General features: G+C 48.1%; 3 protein-coding genes across 4 annotated transcripts in view; 2 read left to right on the top strand and 1 right to left on the bottom strand.

Moving 5' to 3' along the window:
- The window catches only part of tmem63ba (transmembrane protein 63Ba), a 30,149-nt gene extending 17,394 nt beyond the window's left edge, over positions 1-12,755 (top strand). Inside the window, exons 11-24 of one of the 2 annotated variants that reach the window (XM_056291685.1) lie at positions 43-123; positions 298-421; positions 2,205-2,338; positions 2,465-2,602; positions 2,962-3,115; positions 3,724-3,830; positions 3,989-4,075; positions 5,275-5,340; positions 6,078-6,240; positions 8,213-8,318; positions 8,504-8,671; positions 8,812-8,927; positions 9,057-9,128; positions 9,337-12,755. In XM_056291685.1, the coding sequence (XP_056147660.1) occupies positions 43-123; positions 298-421; positions 2,205-2,338; positions 2,465-2,602; positions 2,962-3,115; positions 3,724-3,830; positions 3,989-4,075; positions 5,275-5,340; positions 6,078-6,240; positions 8,213-8,318; positions 8,504-8,671; positions 8,812-8,927; positions 9,057-9,128; positions 9,337-9,513 (1,693 nt within the window). In that variant the 3' untranslated portion in view covers positions 9,514-12,755. Of the gene's footprint in view, positions 1-42; positions 124-297; positions 422-2,204; positions 2,339-2,464; positions 2,603-2,961; positions 3,116-3,723; positions 3,831-3,988; positions 4,076-5,274; positions 5,341-6,077; positions 6,241-8,212; positions 8,319-8,503; positions 8,672-8,811; positions 8,928-9,056; positions 9,129-9,333 lie in introns of both variants that reach the window. The other variant, XM_056291684.1, reaches the window with a different exon arrangement.
- A 34-nt stretch (positions 12,756-12,789) lies between these two features.
- LOC130122995 (zinc transporter ZIP9-A) lies at positions 12,790-16,477 on the top strand. The gene is made up of 7 exons (XM_056292098.1): positions 12,790-13,157; positions 13,783-13,885; positions 14,385-14,549; positions 14,655-14,723; positions 15,080-15,165; positions 15,260-15,394; positions 15,536-16,477. The coding sequence occupies exons 1-7, from the start codon at positions 13,062-13,064 to the stop codon at positions 15,800-15,802; spliced, it is 921 nt and encodes a 306-aa protein (XP_056148073.1). The 5' UTR covers positions 12,790-13,061; the 3' UTR covers positions 15,803-16,477.
- A 1,894-nt stretch (positions 16,478-18,371) lies between these two features.
- LOC130123138 (coiled-coil domain-containing protein 177) lies at positions 18,372-20,084 on the bottom strand. The gene is made up of 2 exons (XM_056292266.1): positions 19,749-20,084; positions 18,372-19,715 (listed from the first exon to the last, which is right to left on the bottom strand). Exons 1-2 carry the CDS (start codon positions 20,082-20,084, stop codon positions 18,372-18,374), a joined length of 1,680 nt encoding a protein of 559 aa, XP_056148241.1.
- Positions 20,085-24,336: the final 4,252 nt, after the last annotated feature.

Here is a 24,336-nt window from a genome sequence, read left to right as displayed (position 1 = left end):
CCTAATCTAATTTTTCACTTTCTCCCACTCTTTCGTTCGTAGGAAGGCGTATGAAAACTGTGTTGTGCTGGAGGCTCGTATCTGTTACAATGTGGCCAGACTGATGTCACTTAACTCTGAAAGGTAACTGTGCCACTTACCCTGCAGTGTGTGTGTGTGTGTGTGTGTGCGTGCGTGCGTGCGCGCTAATGGATGAATGGGTGGGTCTTTTGTCAAAGTGTCCCTTTGCTCCAGGACTTGGCCCTTGTCAGTAATTTGGTTCTTCAAGGTGACGTGGTTGATTTTTACTGCATGCAGGAAGAAGACAGAGCGAAGCAAAAAGTTCTTCACTGACCTGCAGACCAAAGAGCACATTCCCACCATGATCAACCCAAAGCCCTGCGGACACCTCTGCTGCTGTGTCATCAAAGGATGTGAACAGGTGAGCTCGTATGTAAACTTAGCGTGAAGAATATTTAGGTGGAGCAGCTGCTTGACGTCAGTCCTAAATTTAAGTTCAGACTGCATATTTTTTCGACTACGAGTGAGGCAAATCTAAACACCTATTCTGGTTTCATTTGATATACTTAATGTCCATGATGTTACTAGGGATAGGTACCGAAACCCGGTATTAATTAGGCACCGGTACTGAATTATTAAAGCCTGTACGTAGTATTGATAAGCGCCGACGTTAACGTTTCTGCTGTCGGTAGTGGAGAAATTAAGAAAATAAGTTTCCTATTTATTTATTTATTTTTTTTATAAATGTATTTCTAGTTTTTCCCCTAATCCCACCCGATTGACCCAATGGCATATGGCCGGAACTCTTGTCGAATAACTCCCCTGGCTCACGTTTCCACAGGAAGGAGATAGTTGTAACACCAGCTTCCTTCAAACTCGTGTCGGCTGCTCTCGCTATTTTACACGCTGAAGCCTCGCATGGATTGCATTACCCTCAGGCCGCGAAGGAGACGTAGGGAGAACGCTTTCGGTTGCTTGGCTGCAGGCGCCCGGGTGGGCCAAAGGGGTCGCTGGAGAACGATGAGTCCCCGAACACTACACCGATCTACACCCACTATCCCTTGGGTAAGGGTGGCCTAATGAATGCCTTACCCCGTGGACACTCTGGCCGTGACCGGTTACGGCGAGTCTGGGATACGAACCTCCCAGCCACATGACGAGCGGACTGCAAGAACGGCGGTTTATTCCGCTCGGCCATCAGAGCAGTTTCCTATTTATTTCAGCTACATAAATGTTATCTTGCACCTTTTATCTCACCAACTCTGTTTCTAATTTGCAATGAGACTGAGACATTTGTCTATGATGCATTTTTGCTATTCCCAATCCAGAAGAGAGATCTCTCTCTCTCTCGGAGCGTTTCGTATGTGCGAGCCGAGGGGCGGAGCCACCTGACGATGAACTCTGTTTTACCAGCAAACTCTTGTCCTACTTGAGCACAGTGTGCAGTACATTTTCACCTTGTCATAACGTGACCAGGCAAACTCTTGTAGCCAAGCTGATTTGAACCGTCTTATAGGGATGGGAGCTGCAGGGGCAGGAGGGGAAGAACACTTACCATCATCTGTAAAGGGCTGCACACTGATTGAACCGGGCTGGGATGACTCACGTGTCACTTCAGAACTTTCACTGGTCGAGTTGGTCTCGACATCGTGGGCATCTGATGTAGAGGAGGCTGGGTTTGGACGGGCAGGGAGTGAGAAAAAGTCCGATGCTTTTCGGCTAACGTTGGCTAACTACGCAGTTAGCTACGTCTAACTTCTAAATTCAAACTCCATCAAACTAAACTACATCCAACTAAATTAAACACCGTTCATAAAGTGAACCCTTCACATTTTTAACCCGATAAACGTGACATTAAACTATCTTCAACCACTGTTTCTGTTCATCTGTACAGCCGACACTTCAACCGCCGCAGGATAGGAGTGCAGAGAAGTTTTTGGATTGGAAACCGTACAGGAGTTCACACGATAGGTCAGGTAGATGCAGGCGTGAGAGGAGATGAGAGTTCAGTACACAAACAAGTTTTTTTTTTTTTTTGCGCTTGTAGGTAAATGGTAGTGACTGGCAGAAAAAAATGGTCAAAAAATTAAAAGTTAGTCGCGTCGGCGAGCATTTTAGTCGCCATCGGGAGCCCTGCTATATATGTCGGATAAAGTAAAATCAGAAATAAATGCCACTTGAATGAGTGCTCATGTCCCCCACAGGAGGAGGCTGTGAGCTATTACACCAAGCTGGAGGCAAAACTCAAAGAGGAATACAGGAAGGAGAGAGAGAAGGTCAACAGCAAGCCCTTAGGAATGGCCTTTGTGACCTTCCAGAACGAGACCATGACTGCCATGTAAGCGCTTTTGTGTGTCTGCAGCTGTGTTGTTGGCCAAGTGAGACTGTGTGGGTGAACATGTATGGCTCTTGAATGAAAATTCAGTCTTTATTCTCGTTGATGTGGATGAACATCCCTCCTCAGAATCCTGAAGGACTTCAATGCTTGCAAGTGTCAGGGCTGCCACTGTCGCAGAGAGCCCAAGTCCTCTCAGTTCAGTGCCAACCTCCACACACACAGCTGGACGGTTAGCTATGCTCCTGATCCACAGAATGTCTACTGGTGAGGACAAAGTACACTTTGAATATACAAATAGCTGAGCTTACACCATAGCCAATATTTATGTTTCAGGATAAATAGCAAGCATGCAGTTAAAGTCATTGGAGTTGGTAGATAAAGGCGTATTTTAAAGTCTTTAGTGTGCTGGGGAACTCAACAAATAATTGCTGCTTTGATTTTTTTTCTTTCCCCTACCTCCTTGCATTATATCACGTTGAAGAGTAACCTTAGCTCATTTAAGGAGCCTGCAGATGATGAACCATTTTGTGAACATCAGTATCAAGTTTACCAGCCAGCTGTGTCCATAACCATGGGTCATCACTAAGTGTCGGCCTAACCGCTGCATGACCTTGTTCCCACAGGGAGCACCTGTCAGTGGGAGGACTGTCCTGGTGGCTGCGCTGTTTCATCATCAACTGTGTCCTCTTCCTTCTCCTCTTTTTCCTCACCACCCCAGCCATCATCATCTCCACCATGGACAAGTTCAATGTCACCAAGCCTGTGGAGTACCTAAATGTGAGGGCCGTCCTTCTCCCTCAGCCGTCATTTTGAAAGAGAGACTAGACTTATCATTTTTGGTCAGCGGTCTGTTGAAGAATGTCTTATCAAAGGGCGTCTGGGTAGTGTAGCGGTCTATTCCGTTGCCTACCAACACGGGGATCGCCGGTTCGAATCCCCGTGTTACCGCCGGCTTGGTCGGGCATCCCTACAGACACGATTGGCCGTGTCTGCGGGTGGGAAGCCGGATGTGGGTATGTGTCCTGGTCGCTGGACTAGCGCCTCCTCCTGTCGTTTCGGGCGCCTGTTCAGGGGGAGGGGGAACTGGGGGGAAATAGCGTGATCCTCCCACGTGCTACGTCCCCCTGGTGAAACTCCTCACTGTCAGGTGAAAAGAAGCGGCTGGTGACTCCACATGTATTGGAGGAGGCATGTGGTGGTCTGCAGCCCTCCCCGGCTCGGCGGAGGGGGTGGAGCAGCGACCGGGACGGCTCGGAAGATTGGGGTGATTGGCCAAGTACAATTGGGGGGGAGGGGGGATAGGAAAGAGGAAAAAGCCACACAAAAAAAGACTGTCGTCATTTCTAACACCCCCCCCCCCCACCCCCCATCGTTTTGTTTTCCAGAATCCAATTATCACCCAGTTCTTCCCCACCCTTCTGCTATGGTCCTTCTCCGCCTTGCTCCCTACCATTGTGTACTACTCTGCCTTCTTTGAAGCCCATTGGACCAGGTAAGTCCTGTAATAGTACAGTTAACCTTTTGTTGTGTCAAAGCTGCAGTAGTTTAAAAAGGCTGTTGTGAGTGGCAATGCTTATTTCCTGTGTCTATGTATGTGTCAGAGAAACATCCTTTCTTTCTGTGAGTGTACGTTTTCTGTTCATCCCACAGATCAGGAGAGAACAGGACAACCATGCATAAATGCTACACTTTTTTAATCTTCATGGTTCTGTTACTGCCCTCCTTGGGACTCAGCAGGTATAGTTTGTATTCACATGCTATTATTACAACTACTATGTATTAAAAACCTTTTAAAATTAGAAGAGTGCACTCAGTAGAGTGCAGATCTCCGCCAGGTGTATCGCTCCTTCTGCAGTGCTTGGACTTAAGCGAAAAACCAACCAAGTTTTTAATATGCAGTGTTCAAGCTAAAACAAATCTACTTAATAAAATCGTTTTGCCTGTCAGTCTGTGGATGCACAGCCTCCTAAGCGGATCCTCGCACGGATGCGACCTAAGTCTAATATGAACTTGCACTGTCCAAAAAGAAAAGGTTTGCTATGCGACCATTTTGGTTGCAGTATAGTAGCTTCTGCCTTCACTAATGTTCCGGAAAGCCACATCTCTCGTCTGAAGCCAGAGCTTCAGACGAGAGAGAGAGATGAGAGAGAAGGAGGCGTCCGGGTAGTGCAGCAGTCTGTTCCGTTGCCAACCAACACAGGGCTTGCCAGTTCGAATCCCTGTGTTTCCGCCGGCTCGGTCAGGCGTCCCTGAAGACACAATTGGCCGTGTCCGCGGGTGAGAAGCCAGATGTGTGTGTGTGTCCTGGCTGCTGCACTAGCGCCTCCCCTGGTCGGTCGGGGCACTTGTTCTGGGGGGAGGGGGAACTGGGGGGGAATAGCATGATCCTCCCACGCGCTACGTCCCCCTGGCGAAACGCCTCACTGGCGGGTGAAAAGAAGCGGCTGGCGACTCCACATGTATCGGAGAAGACATGGTAGTCTGCAGCCGTCCCCGGATCGGCAGAGGGGGTGGAGCAGCGACCGGGACTCGGAAATGGGGCAATTGGACAAATACAATTGGGGAGAAAAGGGGGGGAAATCCAAAAAAAGCCCAAAACAAAAAAAAGCCCAGAGGAAAGAGAGAGAGCAGCAGTAGTCGAGCGAGCTGGAGAGTGAATATAGAGAGGGAGCGGTGGTGGCAAGAACAAACGTTTTTCAAAGGTTTTGAATCACTGCAACAATGAGAGGTTATTGATCATACAGTCTTAACTGTACAAAAAAAATATTAGGCTTATAGGTCCATTAGTATGCGGAATTAGCATCGCACAGACACACACACTCAACCAAACAAATCTCCTCCAGGCTATCGCCTGGCGGAGATGGCATTACTGTGCATCAGGATGGGTATAGCAGTTGTCTTCTTTCTTTAATTCAAAAATATTTCTTCCTGTACAGTTTGGACGTGTTCTTTCGCTGGCTTTTTGACAGGAGATTCCTGGCGGATGCTGCAGTAAGATTTGAGTAAGTGGCGTGGCTTTGACCGGTGACATTTCAGTAGCGTGCAGGGGAAATTCATGTGTTGGTTACTGGTTTTAATATTGGAACCTATTTTAATGAAGTTAATCAGTCTAAGTATGGATCCAGGCTTAGTTGTCAGGTCATATGATAATTTCAACAACAAACCCTAGGTCAGATTTGATTGCCAAATAAGGTTTTCTTGTTTGTTCTTATCTGTTTGTAGTAACAGATAGGTTCAGTTTACAGAGAAGACAGTCAAGATCATAGGAAATACACAATTCCCAAGTACCATCTTGTTTTCCAAGTTATTGAATTTTCCTGTTTGACAAACCCCACCATTCTCTTACTTTTTACATTTAAGATACTAATTCCTGAATGGAAATAGATTTTTTTTAACATAATCTCATTTAGCTGATGCTTTTATCCGAAGTGACTCACAAGGGGCAGCAATTAGACATATTTATGTGTATAAAAGCAAAAATTCAAGTTACAAATTAAATGGGCAATGGCATAAATTTTCAATTCAATTTTTTTTTTCTTAAACATACATGGCACATATGATGATGCAGAGTAATTTTCAAGTATGAAAAAAATACTTGAAAATGTACTCTGCGTCATCACGTATACTGGTCTAGCAAGCTGACTTGCTTTAAGATCAAGCTTTGATATTTCACACGACTTAATGAATGTGGATTTCGACTTTAGTGATCTGGTCACTTTCTCCTCCTCCTCCTTTCTAGATGCGTGTTCCTTCCTGACAATGGGGCCTTCTTTGTCAACTATGTCATTGCATCTGCATTCATCGGTAATGCCATGGACCTGCTTAGGATCCCTGGTCTGCTCATGTATATGATCCGTCTTTGTCTTGCTCGCTCGGCTGCTGAGCGTAGGAATGTGAAAAGGGTTAGTAGTTTTCTGTCTACCCAGCTGAGTGCAGTCTGTTCAAAGCGGCCTTGCTGCTAACCTGTACAGGCTTTCTATAAATCTGCTATGTCATCAAGAGGCTTTTTCAAAATTGCCCACTGATAATGATCCAGGGGATTGACTTTGTAAACACTGACCGCAGCAAGTGTCTCAGAACCCACAGAGTCAGGCTCCTAACTGGGGTCATTGATGCAAACGTCTCTTGAGGTAATCACTCTCCTGCTTTTAGTGTAGAAAGTCGGTCAATTAACCAAATAATGATTGCTCGTATAGCAGTTATGTGAGCACAGGACTTCAGTGTTGTTTGGCTGCATTTTGCGGCTACTTTTCTGGTAGCTTACACACTTTAACTGCATCATCTCCATCTCACTTTAGCTCCTCGCTGAGCTGTGCTCCGGTGCTTATTGCATGTTTATTGTTGATTTTACTGCCCTGTTGTTTATTGTATATGATGCAGGGTGACCTCGAGTGTCATGGAAGGCGACATTACATAAAACGTATTAAGGGGCGTCCGGGTAGCGTAGCGGTCTATTCCGTTGCCTACCAACACGGGGATCGGCAGTTCGAATCCCGTGTTGGCTCCGGCTTGGCCGAGCGTCCCTACAGACACAATTGGCCGTGTCTGCGGGTTGGAAGCCGGATGTGGGTATGTGTACTGTTCGCTGCACTATCACCTCCTCTGGTCGGTTGGGGCGCCTGTTCGGCAGGGAGGGGGAACTGGGGGAAATAGCGCGATCCTCCCATGCGCTACGTCAACCTGGCAAAACTCCTTACTGGCAGGTGAAAAGAAGCGGCTGGCGACTCCACTTGTACCGGAGGAGGCATGTGGTAGTCTGCAGCCCTCCCCGGATCGGCAGAGGGGGTGGAGCAGCGACTGGGACGGCTCAGAAGAGTGGAGTAATTTGGCCAGACACAATTGGGGAGAAAAAGTAGGGGGGGGAAAGCCACAAAAAAATGTATTATTATTCAAAGAAGGTTGAATCAGTTCATCTGGATACAACTTATATTGACTATGTTTCATTATTTTCAATAAACGTTGTATCCAGATGAACTGATTCAACGCTCTTTAATTTTCTTACCTGGATTATTGACCATGCATCAAGACATTATTATTATTATTATTATCATTATTATTATTAATTAGTGGCATGAGCAAGAATGAATTGTAAGGTAAAGCTTTCTTTCCCAATGCCACAAGAAATCAGAGACGATTTTTTGATCCAAGCCTTTCCATCCCCTGTCCCCAGAGCTTGTTCGGAGCTCCTGTACTTGCCAAAATTACTTTCTCCACCCCTCTAAAAGCTTGAGTCTAGTTTGCTGGGCAAGTTGTAGGCTATCTGAAGAATGTATTCACTGAATTACGCAGTTATTTTTGCTCCGATGCATTACTGGATCCATTTTTCTCCTCAAAGACCAGGGAAATGAGCGGAGCATAACCAATCGATTACATTGCAGCAGGACTATCGGAAACATTTTTCTTCAGTAATTGCATTATTGTACATCTGAGGCCTACTGTGAGAGTAATCTTGTTTAGGTGCATGTGATATCTGCTTTTTATACAATCATTAAATTAGCTAATTCTTCCTGGCAATTACTGTCGTTGTTAAAAAAGATTCAAATTGGATAATTCAGGTCATGATTTTAACGAGTCCACAATCCTTCACCACAAAAATCAACTAATCAAAATTTGGTATAAAAGACATAACCTTTGGTTCCTAATTGAACCTTTTACATCACATTCTGTAGTCTTATTAAACTGGCAGAGTAGCAGTGCTATGGGTGAAAATACCTGACATGAAATCTTTGATTTTTATCTTACTATTCACTAGCAAAGTTCATATGATCACATGTGACAGCAGCAGCACTGGGTTTTCAAACAACTTTACACACACACGGACGGTGATAAATCACTGGACGATTTCCATTCTAACTTTATGTAATATCTCCCCAGCACCAAGCCTATGAGTTCCAGTTTGGGGCGGCCTATGCCTGGATGATGTGCGTCTTCACCGTGGTCATGACCTACAGCATCACGTGCCCAATCATTGTCCCTTTTGGTGAGCTCTGTTCTCAACAACAGTGCAACCCTCAGCCCCGCTGGCTGTGTTTGTTTTTGTAAACTATAGGCTGTTTGAGGGGGCTGAAGTAATAAGCCTACCGAGGGAAGGAGCACAAAGTGGCTCTGTTCTCACCCTAATAGGATTTGTTTCACTGAGTGAGTGTCCTGTCCTTCCCTGCTCAGGGCTAATGTACATGTTGCTGAAGCACCTCGCGGACAGGTACAACATGTATTACGCCTACCTGCCTTCCAAGCTGGACAAGAAGATCCATTCTGGGGCTGTCAACCAAGTGGTGGCCGCCCCTATTCTCTGTCTCTTCTGGCTGCTCTTCTTCTCCACTGTTCGCACAGGTAAGAGAAGGGCTCCACCTGCTGGCTGCTTCTTTCGCAACACAACCCATAAAACCATCTCTGTGGTAATGTGGCCAGAAGGATGTTAAAATGCGGTCAATGCATCCAATAAGCTTCCCTCTCTCTTCTCTCTCACCCAGGCTTCTCAGCTGCAACGTCCATGTTCACATTTGTAGTTCTGATCATCACAATCATTATTTGCCTCTCCCACGTCTGCTTCGGACACTTTAAGTATCTAAGTGCACACAACTACAAGGTAACCACTAATCAGCCTTATATTTTTTGTGTACTGCTGTTTTTAAAGTGACCCTTTTGATATCTGTGATCACACAAAGATGAGACTTATGTTCAGCTGCTCCCGCTCACTGTGTGTCCTCTGTCCCAGATTGACACCCAGGAGATTGATGCAGCGGAGAACGGGCATGCAGCGGGTACCTCGCCCTCTAACAAGTCAGCAGTAAGTGTCATCGTTTCAACACACATTGATATTATAGGGTGCCAACTCATTTCTGTTGGCACCGGCACATTTGGTTGTAGTCTGGAATGTGGCAGAATATGTACAGCGCATATGGCGGCACAGTGGTGTAGTGGTTAGCAGTGTTGCCTCACAAGAAAGAGGTTCCAGGTGTAAGTCTCTGACATGCTGTTTTCTTATCTTTCAGCAGATGTACATCGCTCAGGTACTGCAAGACCCAAATTCAGATGAAGTTGGTTCAGGCAGCGGTGAGGAGGATGGTCAGGGATCCTCGCAGGACGAGGAAATAATCAATGTGGGAAATGGCCTGAATGAGGACTTTCAGTCCGGCGAGGACAGCCTCATCGAAAATGAAGTGCGGCACTGATGCTGCCTGGCCCAGTGGAAGATTTAAGCATTGCACTGAATATGTGAGTCACATTGAAGAGCTGAACCAACAGTTCTTACAAGGCATCTCAACCTCCATCGAGGGACTTCAAAACTAACATAGGCACACTGTCTAACAAAGAATACATGGGCAAGAATTCCCACATTCGCTCACCGAGACTCAACTACATCAACAGCTTCTACGTAACTTTGGAGGGAATGTACTCTGGCAAAGCAAGGGCAGTAAGATCCTTCCACTCCTGACATGGCGTCGTCAAGCCCCAAAACACTGCCAGGGGACTCGAGCAGGAAGACACAAGTGCACGATGAAGAAAACTTTCTACTTTTTTTGCCTTGTCATTTATGGGGACTGGTTTTCTGTTGGTACTTCCCTAACATTGTTGCACTTGAAAGAGAAGACGTATCTCCACGCCCTACGTAGGCTGGGTGCTTTGGCAAGGGTTTGTCCCCCCCTCCCATAACCCTGAGCTTTTAGTTGGGAAGGATGGCATACCCGCAAGTTCAGATGGTGGAGGGATTTCTCCATAATCCACTGCCAGTATCCCTAATTGTCTGCACTAGATGCTGCCACTGAGTAAGCAGCTTATATGGGACAGGAGAAGCAAAGCAGGAGAGGAGTCGTCGACACAAACCGCTAGCCTGGTCTCTGCATAGTCTCTAAATGGTTCTTCTAACCCTGTGTAAAGCTTAAACAAAAAACAACATGTTGTGACTAACTTTTTGTTATGCTTCGGACAGCTGCAAAACTCTGTAAAAAAATGTTTTGAAATGGTATTTATTTCGAGGCATGATATTTTAAATGCTATTAAGAAAACTAGATACACCTCTTAACTGTGGATGAAGATGGTTTGCATCATGGCACTCTGTACTTTAATGATGATCTTTTGTGTTCTGCTCGACTGCGGTCAAACGATGATGATGATGATGATGTGTTAAGTTTAGTCTCTGGGCCTTTGTTGGTACTGCTGTTGGGACTGCTGCTCCTGATTGGCCCTGCAAGGAATGAAATCCCTGCTGTGCCCCAAAAAATAGGGCTTGGCCCGGTAGCTGGGAGCCCACCAGTCCTCTCTCGAGTTACATAAATGTAGAGACAGGCACGCCAATCTGCCGGGCCTGGGTTTAGCTGATACTCGCCAAGTCCGTTTCTCTGCGTCGCTCTCACCTTTGTCCTCATGTAGGCGCCCGTTGATCAGATGTTTACATCTTCACCTGAGGTTTGCACGGCTCGGGGCCAAGTGCGTCGAACGGTTAAGACTAGCTCGTGTTTTCTACCATCTCTAAACTTGGTGTTCAAGTTAGGTGGCGACAGTTTGGTTTAAAATGAGATATTTTAAGTTCTGTCACTGTGATGTGTCCATCTTGTTCTTGGAGTAACTATTTTTGTGTAGCGGGCATCTCATTGTATCAGTATCAGACGGTTTAAGATGAGCTTTGTGCATCACTACAATTTGCTTGTTGTTGCTCACACTTTGTGGCGTCGTAAATTGAGACGGATCGTAAAGTCGTAGTGACAAGATAGCAAACCTTAGGCCAGGATGCACAAAAGTGAACCTTGCCATCAGACCCTTTTTGTTTATATTTTTTCCTGATCCATTTTTTTCTCGGTCATTGGAAGCAAAATAGACCATAACTAGTCTTTTATTTCTTCCTGTAGGTTTTTATTTAGTAATGAGTGTGTTATTACCCCCCTTCCCCTTTAGTCCACATTCCATTTTGCAGAAATGGTGAACAGCTTTGCAATGCCTCTGCCAGATTGTCTGATATTGTCGTTTTTATACAGTGCGCAGGAGATGGGTTTGGTAGATCAGAGATGTCCTTGAAAAACCTCCTCGGACTATTTTGGGTGGCGCCTCAGCGAGCAGCTCCTCTCGTCTCATTAAAGTTTGCACAACGGCCCAGACAACTGCACGCAAATGCACACAGCGAGTATCAAATTTCATAATGCAATGTACTGCCTGCACAGTTATGAACTGACTCAGGTATTGAGTTTCTTTATCTTCAGTCTCTTTTTTTTCTTTCTTTTCTTTTTTTAACACCAATCATGGTCAAAGACACTAATAGAGCATGCATCACGAAACGTAGATCAGGAGAGTCGATGAAGCAAGGCACATTATTGCAGACTAACACTATTACTACAATCTGTCACAATGGACCAGTCGACATTGGACCATCGTGTGGAGAAAAAAAAAGAAGCTATTATTATTAAGCTGCTCAGAGAACCATTGTGAGAAATGAGCACTCGTTTTATGTTCACTGGTATGATTGACGGAGAAGGGCATGTGCTGGTGAGTATGATATGACCCGGTGATTCTGATCCGTGGCCGTAGTTCATCCGTGGCCAGATAATCCCTTGTTGAGAACTTTTGTCACGGTACTATCAAGACAACTGTTTGACGCCATTGACTCTGGTGCTGTTCTCGTCATGACAAGGTGATTTTATTTTTATACCTCTTTTTTTTTTATATATATACCTCTGACATGTCTGACAACTTGATTGTTTCTTGTCAAATTAACAGCAGTGGTCCGCCTGTAAGGGGAGACCCCTAACATGGAATTCATGATCTCTAACAACTTTTTTTTTTTTACATCTAAAACATTGAATGTAGTTTCTTTTGCCCAATTTTTAGACAAGGTAAAAAAAAAAAAAAGGTGATTGTTCGGTTCAGTGAAGGTGACCTGCCTCGCTGGGAGCCGAGTTCTGTCCCCATCGACCAGTGTTAACAGTCATGCTGCACTTGACGGCAAATGTTTTTAATAGTATTTAAAATGGTTTGTCACCCGTCTCATCTCTTATTTCCTCTGTCAGTTAACTTTTGTCCCCCCCACCCCCTTAAGCTGTCATTATCTTGTCTCTGTGGTCAGTTGAACTGGACATAAAAGTGGATTTCTTTGTAAAGGGGCTTCGTGTCCTCTGATGCAAGCCCCCCCTCCCCGCCCCCCCTCCCCGGCCCCCCCCCCGGCTCATTTGTACACCGTGCCCCTGGCTGGTTTAGTGTGTTTGCTCTTCATGACAGTAGACAAACTGGACGTCTTTGTTTACTTGGCCTTTTTTTATAGGTGTCTCCGCTAGATGGCAGCATTAACAGCAAGACCCCACGTTTATTATGACGGGTGTCGTTCTCTCGTTTCTCCCCAAAGGGCTCTACAGTTTCATTAGTCCCCCCAACCCCAACCCCCCCCCCCCCCAGTTCTCTGAACAATAAACTGTATTTAATCACGCCTGCTGACTTGTGTGTGTGTGTGTGTGTGTGTGTGGTGTGGTGCTGCCGGGTCCAGCCGGGGGTTCGGACGCGTCCTCGCAGCGGCAGGTGGCTCTATGTGGGTGGTCTCGGACTCGGCGCGGGTGCGCGGTGTTCGTCAGCGCCGGAAGCGGCGCGCGGGCGCGGCGCGTGAAGCCTTGAGCGGCGCGGTGCGGGGCCGGGCGGCCGCGTCTCAACACTGCGTCCGCCCCATTCGTCGCGTAAGGAGGGCCGGGAAAGGGTCCGCGGGAAGCGGATAAAGGAGAGCGGAGCGAGGGGAGAGCCGGCCATGGACGGGGCAGTTCTTGTCGTTTGCCTCTCGGCGGCGATGTTTTTAGGGTGCGTTTTGCTGGGACTTGTTCCCCTCCTCATCAAACTCTCCCAGGTAAGAAACTGTTACCCCCCCCTCCCCAACTTCCTCTGTCTGACTGAGCTGTTGTTGTGCAAAATGACGCATCCCGACTAAAATCGGTGTACTTAAAACCAAAACCATGCTCGGAGGTGGGGCAGGTTGCCCTCATAGTTGTCTGGTAACTGGAGGGTCGCCCCGACCCCCCCCCCCGCTGAACCGGACTCCCCGTGGCGTGAAGGGGTGACGGTTACGGTCGGGGGGGCGGGTAACCTAACCTAACCCGACCTCACGCCAAGGGGAGTGAGATTCTGCGGGCGAGTTGGAAAATTCTATATCGCGGGTTCGATTCTCGAGGTGCCCCTGGGCAAGACACCAAAAACCCCTAACGTGCGTGTGTGTGCGCGCGCGCGCGCCATTAATTGTATATAGCCCTTTGAAAGAAAAGCTCAATACAAAATGGGGTCAATTTACCATGTGGGGGGGAGGGGGGTCACAAACTCATCTTTAATGACTTGTTGATACTTTGCGCGCCACTGTAATGCGCCTGCGCACCACAGCGCGCAAACTGCGTGGACAGCCTTCCCGTTCGTTCGTGTTACGTTATCAGAATGGCGAGCTGTGACGTCACTGTTACCAATCTTGTCGTCTCGACTGTCAGCGGAGTCTCCAGTATGTCACGATCCTGGGGGCAGGACTTCTGTGTGGGACAGCGCTCGCTATCATCATTCCTGAAGGGGTGGATTTACTGGAGTCGTGGAGAGGTGAGGAGACTGTCCCGTAACACCCCCTCCCCCCCACCCTCCCCTCACCCCACCCTACCCCCCCAACATCAAACCAAACCCAAGTTAACAAGAATTCTAACCCTTAACAACAAATGGCAGTCTATTCATGTGAAGGCCCTCCTCAAGCTGTTACCGTGGTTACTGCCGGGCTTGGCTGTCCTGCCAGCGAACATTTTTTGTCCTGCATAAATGTAGGTGTATTGTTGTAATGGCGCTTATCCTACAAAAGACATAGTCAGTACCCAGTGCTGTTCTCCCCCATGTAAGTTATGTGTGTGCTTACACCCACTGTAGATATCGTTGTGCTGGATGACAAGGCTCTTGCATCAAAACCCGGATGACAATGCTCTTGCATCAAAAGCACACCTAAGTTGGGAATTTGAGGCCACATTTCCAATGTGGCCTCAAATGTGGCCTGTGCATGTAGTTATTGTCTTTGATGAATGAGGATGTTTTGCTGAGACGCTTCTCTCTGCAGCCCCGTCCTGCTCTGTTGCAGCGCCAAGTCAAAATGCCAGTGAAACAACGGAGCCCCCCTTAGACGGAGGCCTCCCGCCTCGTTTCTTCATCGGGCTGGCCTTGGTTGTTGGATTCACCTTCATGTTTGTGGCGGATCAGATCGCCGGTTATTGCTCCGTACGTGGTGAGTTGCTTCTTGAAACTTCGCACTTTGATTTTTTTTTGTGTGCAAAAATCGCCGCCGACTGCTTGTTCCCTCACCTTTCCACAAATGCTGCACTCGTTCCAGACTCGCAGAGCTGTTTGTCCCACAGTGCCAGCATCACAGCCACGCTAGGGCTCGTCATCCATGCTGCAGGTACTGTAGGGCATCGCACTTGTGTGAGTGCTGCTCACGTTTGTAACTGGTGTTAGTCAAGCACGTACAAGGCATTGGGTGGGTGCAATTCCAGATAAGCATGTTGTTACGTCGCTAGTTAGAATCCCATCAGAGCCACAGAAAATTCCCTACATAGCACTGGAGTTTTTCCATGAATGTCACCATGTGACTTCTGACCATGTGATTGCCCGCCTTTGTTCTTTCACGAGTTTGAGAAAGACTCCCGTTTCTCCAGCAGTCTCAAGTATGTTCTCAGGCACCGTGTGCAAATAAAGAAAGATTCATACGACGGTTAAATGCCGTCACCTCTAACTACACATTTGTCCCGTGTACAGCTGATGGGTTTGCTCTGGGTGCAGCCATGGCCACTCCCGATGTGACGGTGCAGGTCGTAGTGTTTTTTGCAGTGATTCTGCACAAGGTGAGCTTTTCCCTTTTGGGGAAAACTGTCATGAAACAGTCGCACACGAGCTGAGGAAGCATTTAAGAATGACCACCTCGCTTTTATGTCCCAGGCTCCGGCGGCTTTTGGCTTGGTGTCCTTCTTGATGCATGCTGGGGTGGAGAAGAAGCACATACAGGGCCATTTGCTGGCCTTCTCCGCCGCTGCCCCCATATTGGCTATCGGCACTTACTTCATTCTGGACGCGGTGAGAAGCACTTCAGAGAACTCGCCTGCTGATAACAGAGCAGACGTTGCATCAGAGTCGTGTCAGATTACAGAGTTTCGGATGGTGGTTGGTTTTTATTTGATATAGGGTGTGTGTGTGTGTTTGTGTTTCTCCTGACAGTGGGGCGGCTCCTCCCACAGCAGACTCGGTGCCACGGGTGTGGGTATGCTCTTCTCGGCTGGCACTTTCCTCTACGTGGCCACGGTGCACGTTTTCCCCGAGATCCGCAGTAGCAAGGGGCGGCGGCACTCCCACGCCTCCCCTCAGCTCCCCCAGCCCACGGAGGCCGGGGCCGACCAGAAAGGTCACCTGGGGGTCCTGGAGAGCCTCACGCTCATCGCCGGAGTGGGGATCCCTGTGGTGCTCGCCATAGGTTTACACGACTGACGGGGGGCACGCTGGTCAGGGCGGTTAAAACAGGACACAAATGCACCACACCTTAATGAGCAACTGTCCCACATGCCAAGGGCTTATGGACTAAGCAATGAGGAAAAACGAGCAAGGCAGGCTCCTCACTTCCACGCCAGGGAGAACGTGCCCTCTAGGGTCTTGTTTCATTATCTTGTTGTCGTAATCAGAGTTGAGCGAGACTAACTTTTGTGTTAACGGTGTAAAAAAAAAAGGTCTTAAAATGGGCTGTGAGGAACCTGATAGCCAGCTCGCTGTCCTCCTCAGGGGACTCGAGTCACCGCCTCTTACAAAGGGGCTGAAATGTGTTGCCAAACCAAGTTTAATCACACGCCTTTTATCGTTTCTAATAACCTGCAACATAGGAGACTGGAGCGTCAGTTGTGAAACTCGTTACTGTAGACAGAGTCACAAAGTTGCAACAAACTAAATCAGATGTGACAGTTTTACTTCATGTTAACGAGGAGAACGTGATGTGGTTCGCCTACGTATCTTAACAGTGATTTAGTTATTTTCTTTGTGTAAACCGGCTGGACAGCAGGTCCGTGTGTAACTAATATGAACTTCCTCCAAAATAAACTGAATGCCTGCCACACCTGCACAACTCATGACGCACAATGCTGCCGAACGGGCTTCGCTGCAACGACTTCTGTTATTTTAGGGCGAGAACTTTTTATGAAAACCTCGATTGGCTGCTGGTGGAAGTGTGTGTGTGCGGGGGGGGGGGGCACAAATGGGTCTACTGTCGGGATTAAGAGATTCCAGCCTCCCATTGCAGATGTTTTGCTGACTCACACCAGTACACGTTGTGTATTCGTACTAACAGACGGCTTTTGATTGGCTTCATCTCACAGCTGCCGCAAACATTTTGCCATTGGGCAAGGCATTGTTGAGCTGAACGGTGCCAGTGTTAAATGCACGTGTGGTAGCCAACATTACTCCGATGAATTACAGTTCAGACACACTTATTGTGGGGAAAAAAACCACAAGTCTTTAATAAATAAATAAACCAAACTGTATGAATGTGGGAAACTTAGAAAATCTAGAATTTGTTTTGAAAATTGCAAAATACTTCAAAAACACAACTCGCTGAAATACATTGACGCTTGGTGACGTTTTCATATTTCCACAATTTTCTGGGAAATATTAATACTTTTACAATCACAGTGCTATTTGCTAAGTTCAACGCTCCATTTATCAGGACTACGTTGTGCTTAGGACAAATAACACAAAAGCACAGCAGCGAACAGCTGACAGCAGCGGTGCTGATCACACCAGCTTCTCTTCCAGTCCAAAAAATCCTGTTATTCTACTTCGAGAGTTTGATACCACGATATTGGTTAGCAACATAATGGTTTGCTGTGAGCAACTCTGCTGTCCTGCTCCTAACTTGTGTATTTTGTCCAGTTTTGAAATATAAATTCTAATGAGGCTTCCATCCATCCATCCATCCATCACCCGAACCGCTTATCCTGCTCTCAGGGTGGCGGGGATGCTGGAGCCTATCCCAGCAGTCATTGGGCGGCAGGCGGGGAGACACCCTGGACAGGCTGCCAGACCATCACAGGGCCCACACACACACACACACACACACACCTAGGGGCAATTTAGTACGGCCGATTCACCTGACCTACATGTCTTTGGACTATGGGAGGAAACCGGAGCCCCCGGAGGAAACCCACACAGACACGGGGAGAACATGCAAACTCCACACAGAGGACGACCCGGGATGACCCACCAAGGCTGGACTACCCCGGGGCCTCGAATCCAGGACCTACTTGCTGTGAGGTGACCGCGCTAACCGCTGCGCCGCCCGCAGTGGTAAAGCTAAAACTCTGAAATGACTGCTATGGCATTTAGCTAAATGCAGGCTAGCATACCTTACGAACACTTATCTAGAGCCATGTGCAGTTAGAGCCACACACACTCCTGGACTGCTAAACCTTGCACACAACAAACAGGTGGCTGCTGCAATTCTTGTGCTATGGTAAACTGTTAAGCTACTAGCGTAAGAGACTAGTGTTACGATGACGTACTAAGACTCAGTTACACCTGGGCAATGTACCGATATAATACCGATATCGTGATATCTAGATACTGTCTGGGGTTTTGGATCTTGTAATGTTGCAGCACAACTCAAATCTTGTTTTTGTTTTTTCCTTGCCTTAAATGCTGCATTACAGCAAAGTGAAACAAGTTTCTTAACTTTTAGACACTTGGTGACATGAAGAACGGATGTCTCAACCTGCTGGGTCGTCACATCCACGTTGCTAACGATCATTTCTCAGCATTTTCTAGTGCGTGAATAAGTTATGAAAGCGCTTTCAACCGTCATCCCCCCGAAATATTGTCACATTATCGACAGAGGTAGTCGGTCAAAAATAACGTGATGTGTGATACTGGCAACATGGGCCCTGAACTCGGTACAGCCTAAAATAGCGACGCCAGGCTTACAACAAATTAATTGGGACGAATCTGTCTCGTGCTTAGCAAATACACAGATACTGAGAGCTTCGCTAGGGTGTCCGAGTTGTACTTTTTTTCTTCTTCAGAGTTTCATGCGGCCTATGGAGTTAGCCAGCTCCGCCTCCAGGGCCATCTGATCAAAGGTGCGACAGCGCGTCCGTTCTCGCACTCGCTCCCTCATGTGGAAAGAGGCACGGGCCAGCCTGCGGGCCTCCTCCTGTATCTGTTCTCGCTGCCGCAGCAGCCTCTCCCTCCTGCACTCCTTCATGGCGATGTAGCTCTCCCTGACCATTCTCTGGGCCTCCTCCTCCCTCTCCACCCTGTCCCTTAGCTGCTGGTGGCAGAGTTGCCTGTCCTGGTTGTGTTGGCGGGTCTGCTGCGCTCTGACCCTGCCCTGGGCGGACGTGTGCTGGGCAGCTCTCTCCATGCGACACTGGCTCACCTGAACCAGGACCTCCTTTTGCCTGAGCTGCTGTTGACTCTGCAGCCTGGCCCTCAGCTGCGCTCGCTGGATTTGCTCTCCCTTCTGGGCCGCACGCCCTTGCAGCTCCCTAAACCGCGCCTCCATGGCTAGGGCATGTTTCTCCCAGGAGTTGTGCAGCTTTTTCTCCAGCGCACTCCTCATCAGCGCCTCCTCCTCCTCCTCCTGCTGCTCCACCTGTCGTTTCAGGTGGACGTGCTGCAGCAGCTCCCTGTGATTTTCGTGCTGCAGCCTCTTCCGCTCCCTTCTCTCCTGTGTCACTTTGTTCCTCCTGGCCTTGAGCTCTCTTTCCTGTGCGACCTGTCTCTCCTTCTCTCTCTCCATTTTCTCCATCTCCTCTTTAACCCTCAGCAACTTCTCCTGGCAGCATTTGCGCACCTCTGCCTCCCTTCGTGCTGCCTCTATCTTCTCTCTACGCTGTGCCTCCAGTTCCTCTGTCAGTTTCCTCCAGCGGTCCTCCTGAAGTGACATCTCCTGCTCCCGCAGTCCTACCAACTCCTTCTCCTTGTGTTCCCTCGTCCTCCTGCGGGCTTCCATGTCGTCATGCCAACGCTGCATGCTCTGCTTTAGTTTCTTTCTCCTCTGTTTCTCCATCTCGGTCTGCTGGGCCTCCTCCCACCTGCGAGCCTCCTGTCGCTCCTTCTCCTCCTGCTGACACAGCTTCAGGCGCGCCTGCTCCTCCTGGTGCTTAGCCAGCATTAGAGCCGCTATCTTGCGGTCTCTCTCTGTTATCGTTGTACTCATCTCCTTCTCGACGTCTCTTGTGAGCCTTTCCAGCTGCAGCTCGGTGGCCGGGGAGTGTCTGAGGTCTGCGAGGCTCTCGGGTCTCCGCCTGCGCCGATCTCGCTGAGCAAGGGAACTGGAGGACGTGCTCACGGATTTCCTTTTGAAACCCCGGTCGAAGTCTGGGAGGGACCCCCGTCTTTCAGCACCAGCACCGCCGTCCTGCGCTTCGGGGTCAGAGCGCCTGCCGGTGACCTCCAGCGCCAGCAGCTTGCTGCCGCCCAACCTTCTGTCCTCCGACTCCCCGATAATCCTCTCCCGCTCCCGTAGACACAGCTGCAAAAGCCTGCCGCGTTCCTGTTCGTAGGACTGGTGCATGAGCGTCACGGCCTCGAAGGGGGTGCCGTGGTGGTCGGGTATGAACTCTCTGAGCGATTTAATCAACAGCTCCACGGGGTTGACGCCGAGTCTTGCGCACGACCCCAAGGAGCGGGGGCTCGTCGAGGCGCGCCGACTCTCCTCCGCCTCTGCCGCGTCGAAGGTGTTCAGGTCCGAGCGGGGCTCCGGAGAAGCCGGTCGACTCTCCCCCATGACAAGGTCGGCTCGGGGCTCCCAGTCGCCTCGTTAAAAAAAACCCCAAAAGTCCGTAAAACCTGCCGGACCTCGACGAGTCGCCACGGCGAAGGTCACTAGATGAGATTGTTCGAGAAGAGGATTAACGTTTCAGCCGAACGACCGGGAAGCCCGCTGAGTCCGAGTTGGCTTAGGTTTCCCATGAAGAGAGTGCTTAATGGGAGACTTGCCAGGTCCCTCACGCTATCGTTTCGTTCAGAACTGCATTTCACCCACACATTCCTCCAATAGAGCTTTAACATAAAAAAACACATAAAACGTCTTAATTCGTCCTTTTTGACCCCGCCGTAATGGACTTTTGTCATCACATAACTGATCCACTTAGCCGAGAGGCGGAAGAGGGACGCTGCTGCGGTTACCATGGCAATTAAACAACGACGGTGGACCAAGCGGGCGCTCTGATGCCAAAGGTTTCCAACGTTTGTCATGCGCCATCTAGTGGTGAAGTGAAGACTGGACGACAGCTTTCGCTGGTAATTGATTTTTACTTTCTAGAATGACACACATAATGCACATCGCCCCCAAACCGTGTGGTCTGTCAGTGCAGGAAAATTTTAAGGGGACAAAAGATTTGATTACAAACCATAAAAACCCCTCCCAAAAAAGGGTTTTCTCTTTCTTTTTGTTGCATAGGTCAGCGTGACTATATCATCTCATCTGAAGAGAGTGCTTAATGTGAGACTTGCCAGGTCCCTCACGCTATCGTTTCGTTCAGAACTGCATTTCCCCCCCACATTCCTCCAATAGAGCTTTAACATAAAAACACATAAAACGTCTTAATTCGTCCTTTTTGACCCCGCCGTAATGGACTTTTGTCATCACATAACTGATCCACTTAGCCGAGAGCGGAGAGGCGGAAGAGGGACGCTGCCGCGGTTACCATGGCAAATAATCAACGACGGTGGACCAAGCGGACGCTCTGATGCCAAAGGGTTCCAACGTTTGTAGCGCGCCATCTAGTGGTGAACAGGAGACTGGATGACAGCTTTCGCTGGTAATTGATTTTACTTTCTAAAATGACACAGAATGCACATCGCCCCCAAACCGTGTGGTCTGTCAGCGGAGGAACATTTTAAGGGGACAAATTCTTCTGATTACAAACCATAAAAACCCCTCCCAAAAAAGGGTTTTCTCTTTCTTTTTTTTGCATAGGTCAGCGTGACTATATCATCTCATATTGATATATTACAGTAGTTCATGAGTACCAAAACAAACACCCAGTCCATCATGATTTGAAATCTTGATTTTGTTAGTAGAAAAAACAACAACGTTTGAGTCTCAGAACTATTGTCATTTTTATTTGGATATTTCTAAATTGTTCTATTTGAGATGGAGAAATGTACAAGTTTATTCATAATTGTATTTGAATGTGAAACAATATTTCCCCTTTGCATATTGTTATACAAACCTCATTATTGTATCATATAACTTAATGAGTTTGAGTGAGGAGAGGCGTTTCTTCAATTAATATTTAAAGAAAAATAATGTATAAACTCTGAATTGTCCATTCCGTGTTGTAGGCATGTTTCAAACTCCAGTCTGGAAACCTTGATCACTACATTTGCAAAATTTAACTGAAACATTTCTTTGCTCATTAGTGTTCAAGCAAAATAGAGCCTATCGCGGAAATGTGTGCCAGGAGTGAATCTGTTGTTTGAAACTCACTTAAAAGTGAAGAGCCTCATGAAAACGTCTGTTTCTCCGGGCTTCTTCCCACAGGCTTTGTCGTTTCGAATGGGATGATTGGACAGGGATGATTAACACATCTGTTCAGACCAGACGGAGCCCCTTTCTAAGTTTCTTCGTTAGCTCTTAATCCACTGTTAATCAGTTATGGACTCTGTTTGTGCTAATCTAATTTATTTTTGAAACATGCAATTCTACTTTTTTGCTCTGTCAAATCTTCTTCGCGCCTTTAAATCGACTTTTCCATTCGTCATGGATCAATCATTGATGCTGCACACTGTGTGTGTGTGTGTACTATTAAACCTCAGATTTTTTTACTTTTCAACTCTATTGTATTTTTATTTTATTAGTAGTGTGTTCATTTCTATTGTTACACAGGTCTGAAGTTGCAACAAAAAAAAGTCATTTCACCGCGTACGTGCTTTTGTACAGGAAGTATGTGACAAACCTCTGAATCTTGAAACAGTTTTTCCAACCACGCTTCTCAATACGCATGCGCCGGGATGCAACGTCGACTTCCGCCAGGAAGCCGAAGATTTTTGTTTTTTATTCAAACGACACATTTTCAACAATAAGGCAAAACTTTACAATTGAAAACGTTTCATCCTCCAGAAAACAATAAGCAGACGCCACAAGAGACGCAAAACGTGCGCACAAACCACACAAAAAGGGCATAAAATGACGCAGTTAAGCAGAATAAAACGTAAAATAACCGTAAATAAATCAGTTAAGCAGAATAAAATGTAAAATAACGATAACATAACCAAACTGTAAATAAGAATGGACTAAACGATCGTTAGTTTTGAGCGACATTACGTTGGTCGGATCGTTTTCCTGACTGGTGTTTCGCCAAAAAGGGATCGGCGACCAAAAACTGATGGCGTCCCGCGGGAGCGCGCGTACTCTGTTAAAGCCGCACGGCCCAGTTTACACGTCAACATCTGGGTCACAACGACGCGAATACACACAACCTCATGTCCGTGGTAACGGTAAAGACGTGTCCTTCTGAAACCTCAACGTGTCTTGTAACCGAATAATCACAACTGTGGCCACACAAGTGTGTGCTGCGTAATCAGGCATGACGTTCACATGATCATAGGCAATAATATGGTAGCGAATTCGGGGGGGGGGGGTAGCTCAGGACGCCGCATCCGGGACGCGAACCCGTGGCTCCCACCCGAATTCGCTACATTGGTGTCAGAAGTGGGATGGTGAGACCGTGAGGTCATCGGAAGCGTGTGCGCCCGGAGGCGTGAAGGAGCTGATATGCTTAAGCGCGGGGACGCGCTTCCCGAAAGAGGGGGGTAGTGTAACGTGCATGGATAAGTAGACACGTTGGCCGACGGGTCTGACCCTTTAATCGAGCGGTTAACGTTGTCGCTTGCGGTGTGGGAGCCACGGGTTCGCGTCCCGGCTGTGGCGGTCCCGGACTGCCCCCCCGAATTCGCTACATTGGTGTCAGAAGCGGAATGGTGAGACCGTGAGGTCATCGGAAGCGCGTGCGCCCAGAGGCGCCTACGAACCTTCACCAGACACCTGCCGTCAGGAAACGGTTTGTGCCGGTGGAACAGGAGCGGCGCACCGCTGCAGGGTACTGAACCACACGTGGCATCCCTCCCGCCACCTCGGCGCTTGTGATATCCTATCGAAACGCGTGATAGGATCCGCCAGAGTAAACTCACTGTTTACTGAACAACACGCGGAGCATTAATCACCACGTTCATGTGCGCACACACTGCTTCACCTCTATCGCCACCTACAGGAAGTCCATTCAATTCAATTCAATTCAATAATGCTGTAACCGGTTATTTTCTTGCCCGGTGCGGGATTCGATACGGAGTGTACTGCACCACAAGGCGACATCACTAACCGCTCGGCTAAAGGGTCAGACCCGTTAGCTAGGGGCTAACGTGTATTATTAGTAGTTTACAATGCTTTATTGGCATGACTGCATCAATTAATGTTGCCAAAGCAGGTTTCTTCTCCCTCTTATGTTCTGGAATTTCTCCCAATTTAGCAGGAAGTGCATCTCAGTCTCGACCTCATCCGCCGTACAGTGGCCACAGATTCGTCGCTCTTTTGGTAGCCCAGGTTTTTGTGTGTCTGTCCTGTTCAGCGGCTAGACTGCGGTCAGTGAGCCTGGAAGGACGTGTCTCTGCTCCCCGTCTCTGGCAGTGGAGAGATAGTCGGCCAGCTTGTATTCTATTTTTAGGGCCCGATAACCTTCTGTAAACTCCTAATAAGACACGTTAGCCCCTAGCTAACGGGTCTGACCTTTTAGCCGAGCGGTTAGTGACGTCGCCTTGTGGTGCAGTAGACCTCGTACGAATCCCGCACCGGGCAAGAAAATAACCGGTTACACTTCTAATTTGTGTTGTAATTCCGTTTCTGTGTTCCAAGCGTGAGTTTTTGCCCGGTTTGGTGATTCGGTTTCCTCTAATGTGTGAGGGGGCCCCAGCTGACTGGGGGGGGGGGGGGACTCCCCCGTAGCCCTTGGATCCGGAAGGCCCTTAAACTGCGACGC

The sequence above is a fragment of the Lampris incognitus genome, chromosome 13 (assembly GCF_029633865.1).
Source record: "Lampris incognitus isolate fLamInc1 chromosome 13, fLamInc1.hap2, whole genome shotgun sequence".
Lineage (NCBI taxonomy): Eukaryota > Metazoa > Chordata > Actinopteri > Lampriformes > Lampridae > Lampris > Lampris incognitus.
The sequence above is the reverse complement of the archived record's forward strand: the minus strand, read 5'-3'. Positions and strand labels throughout refer to the sequence as shown.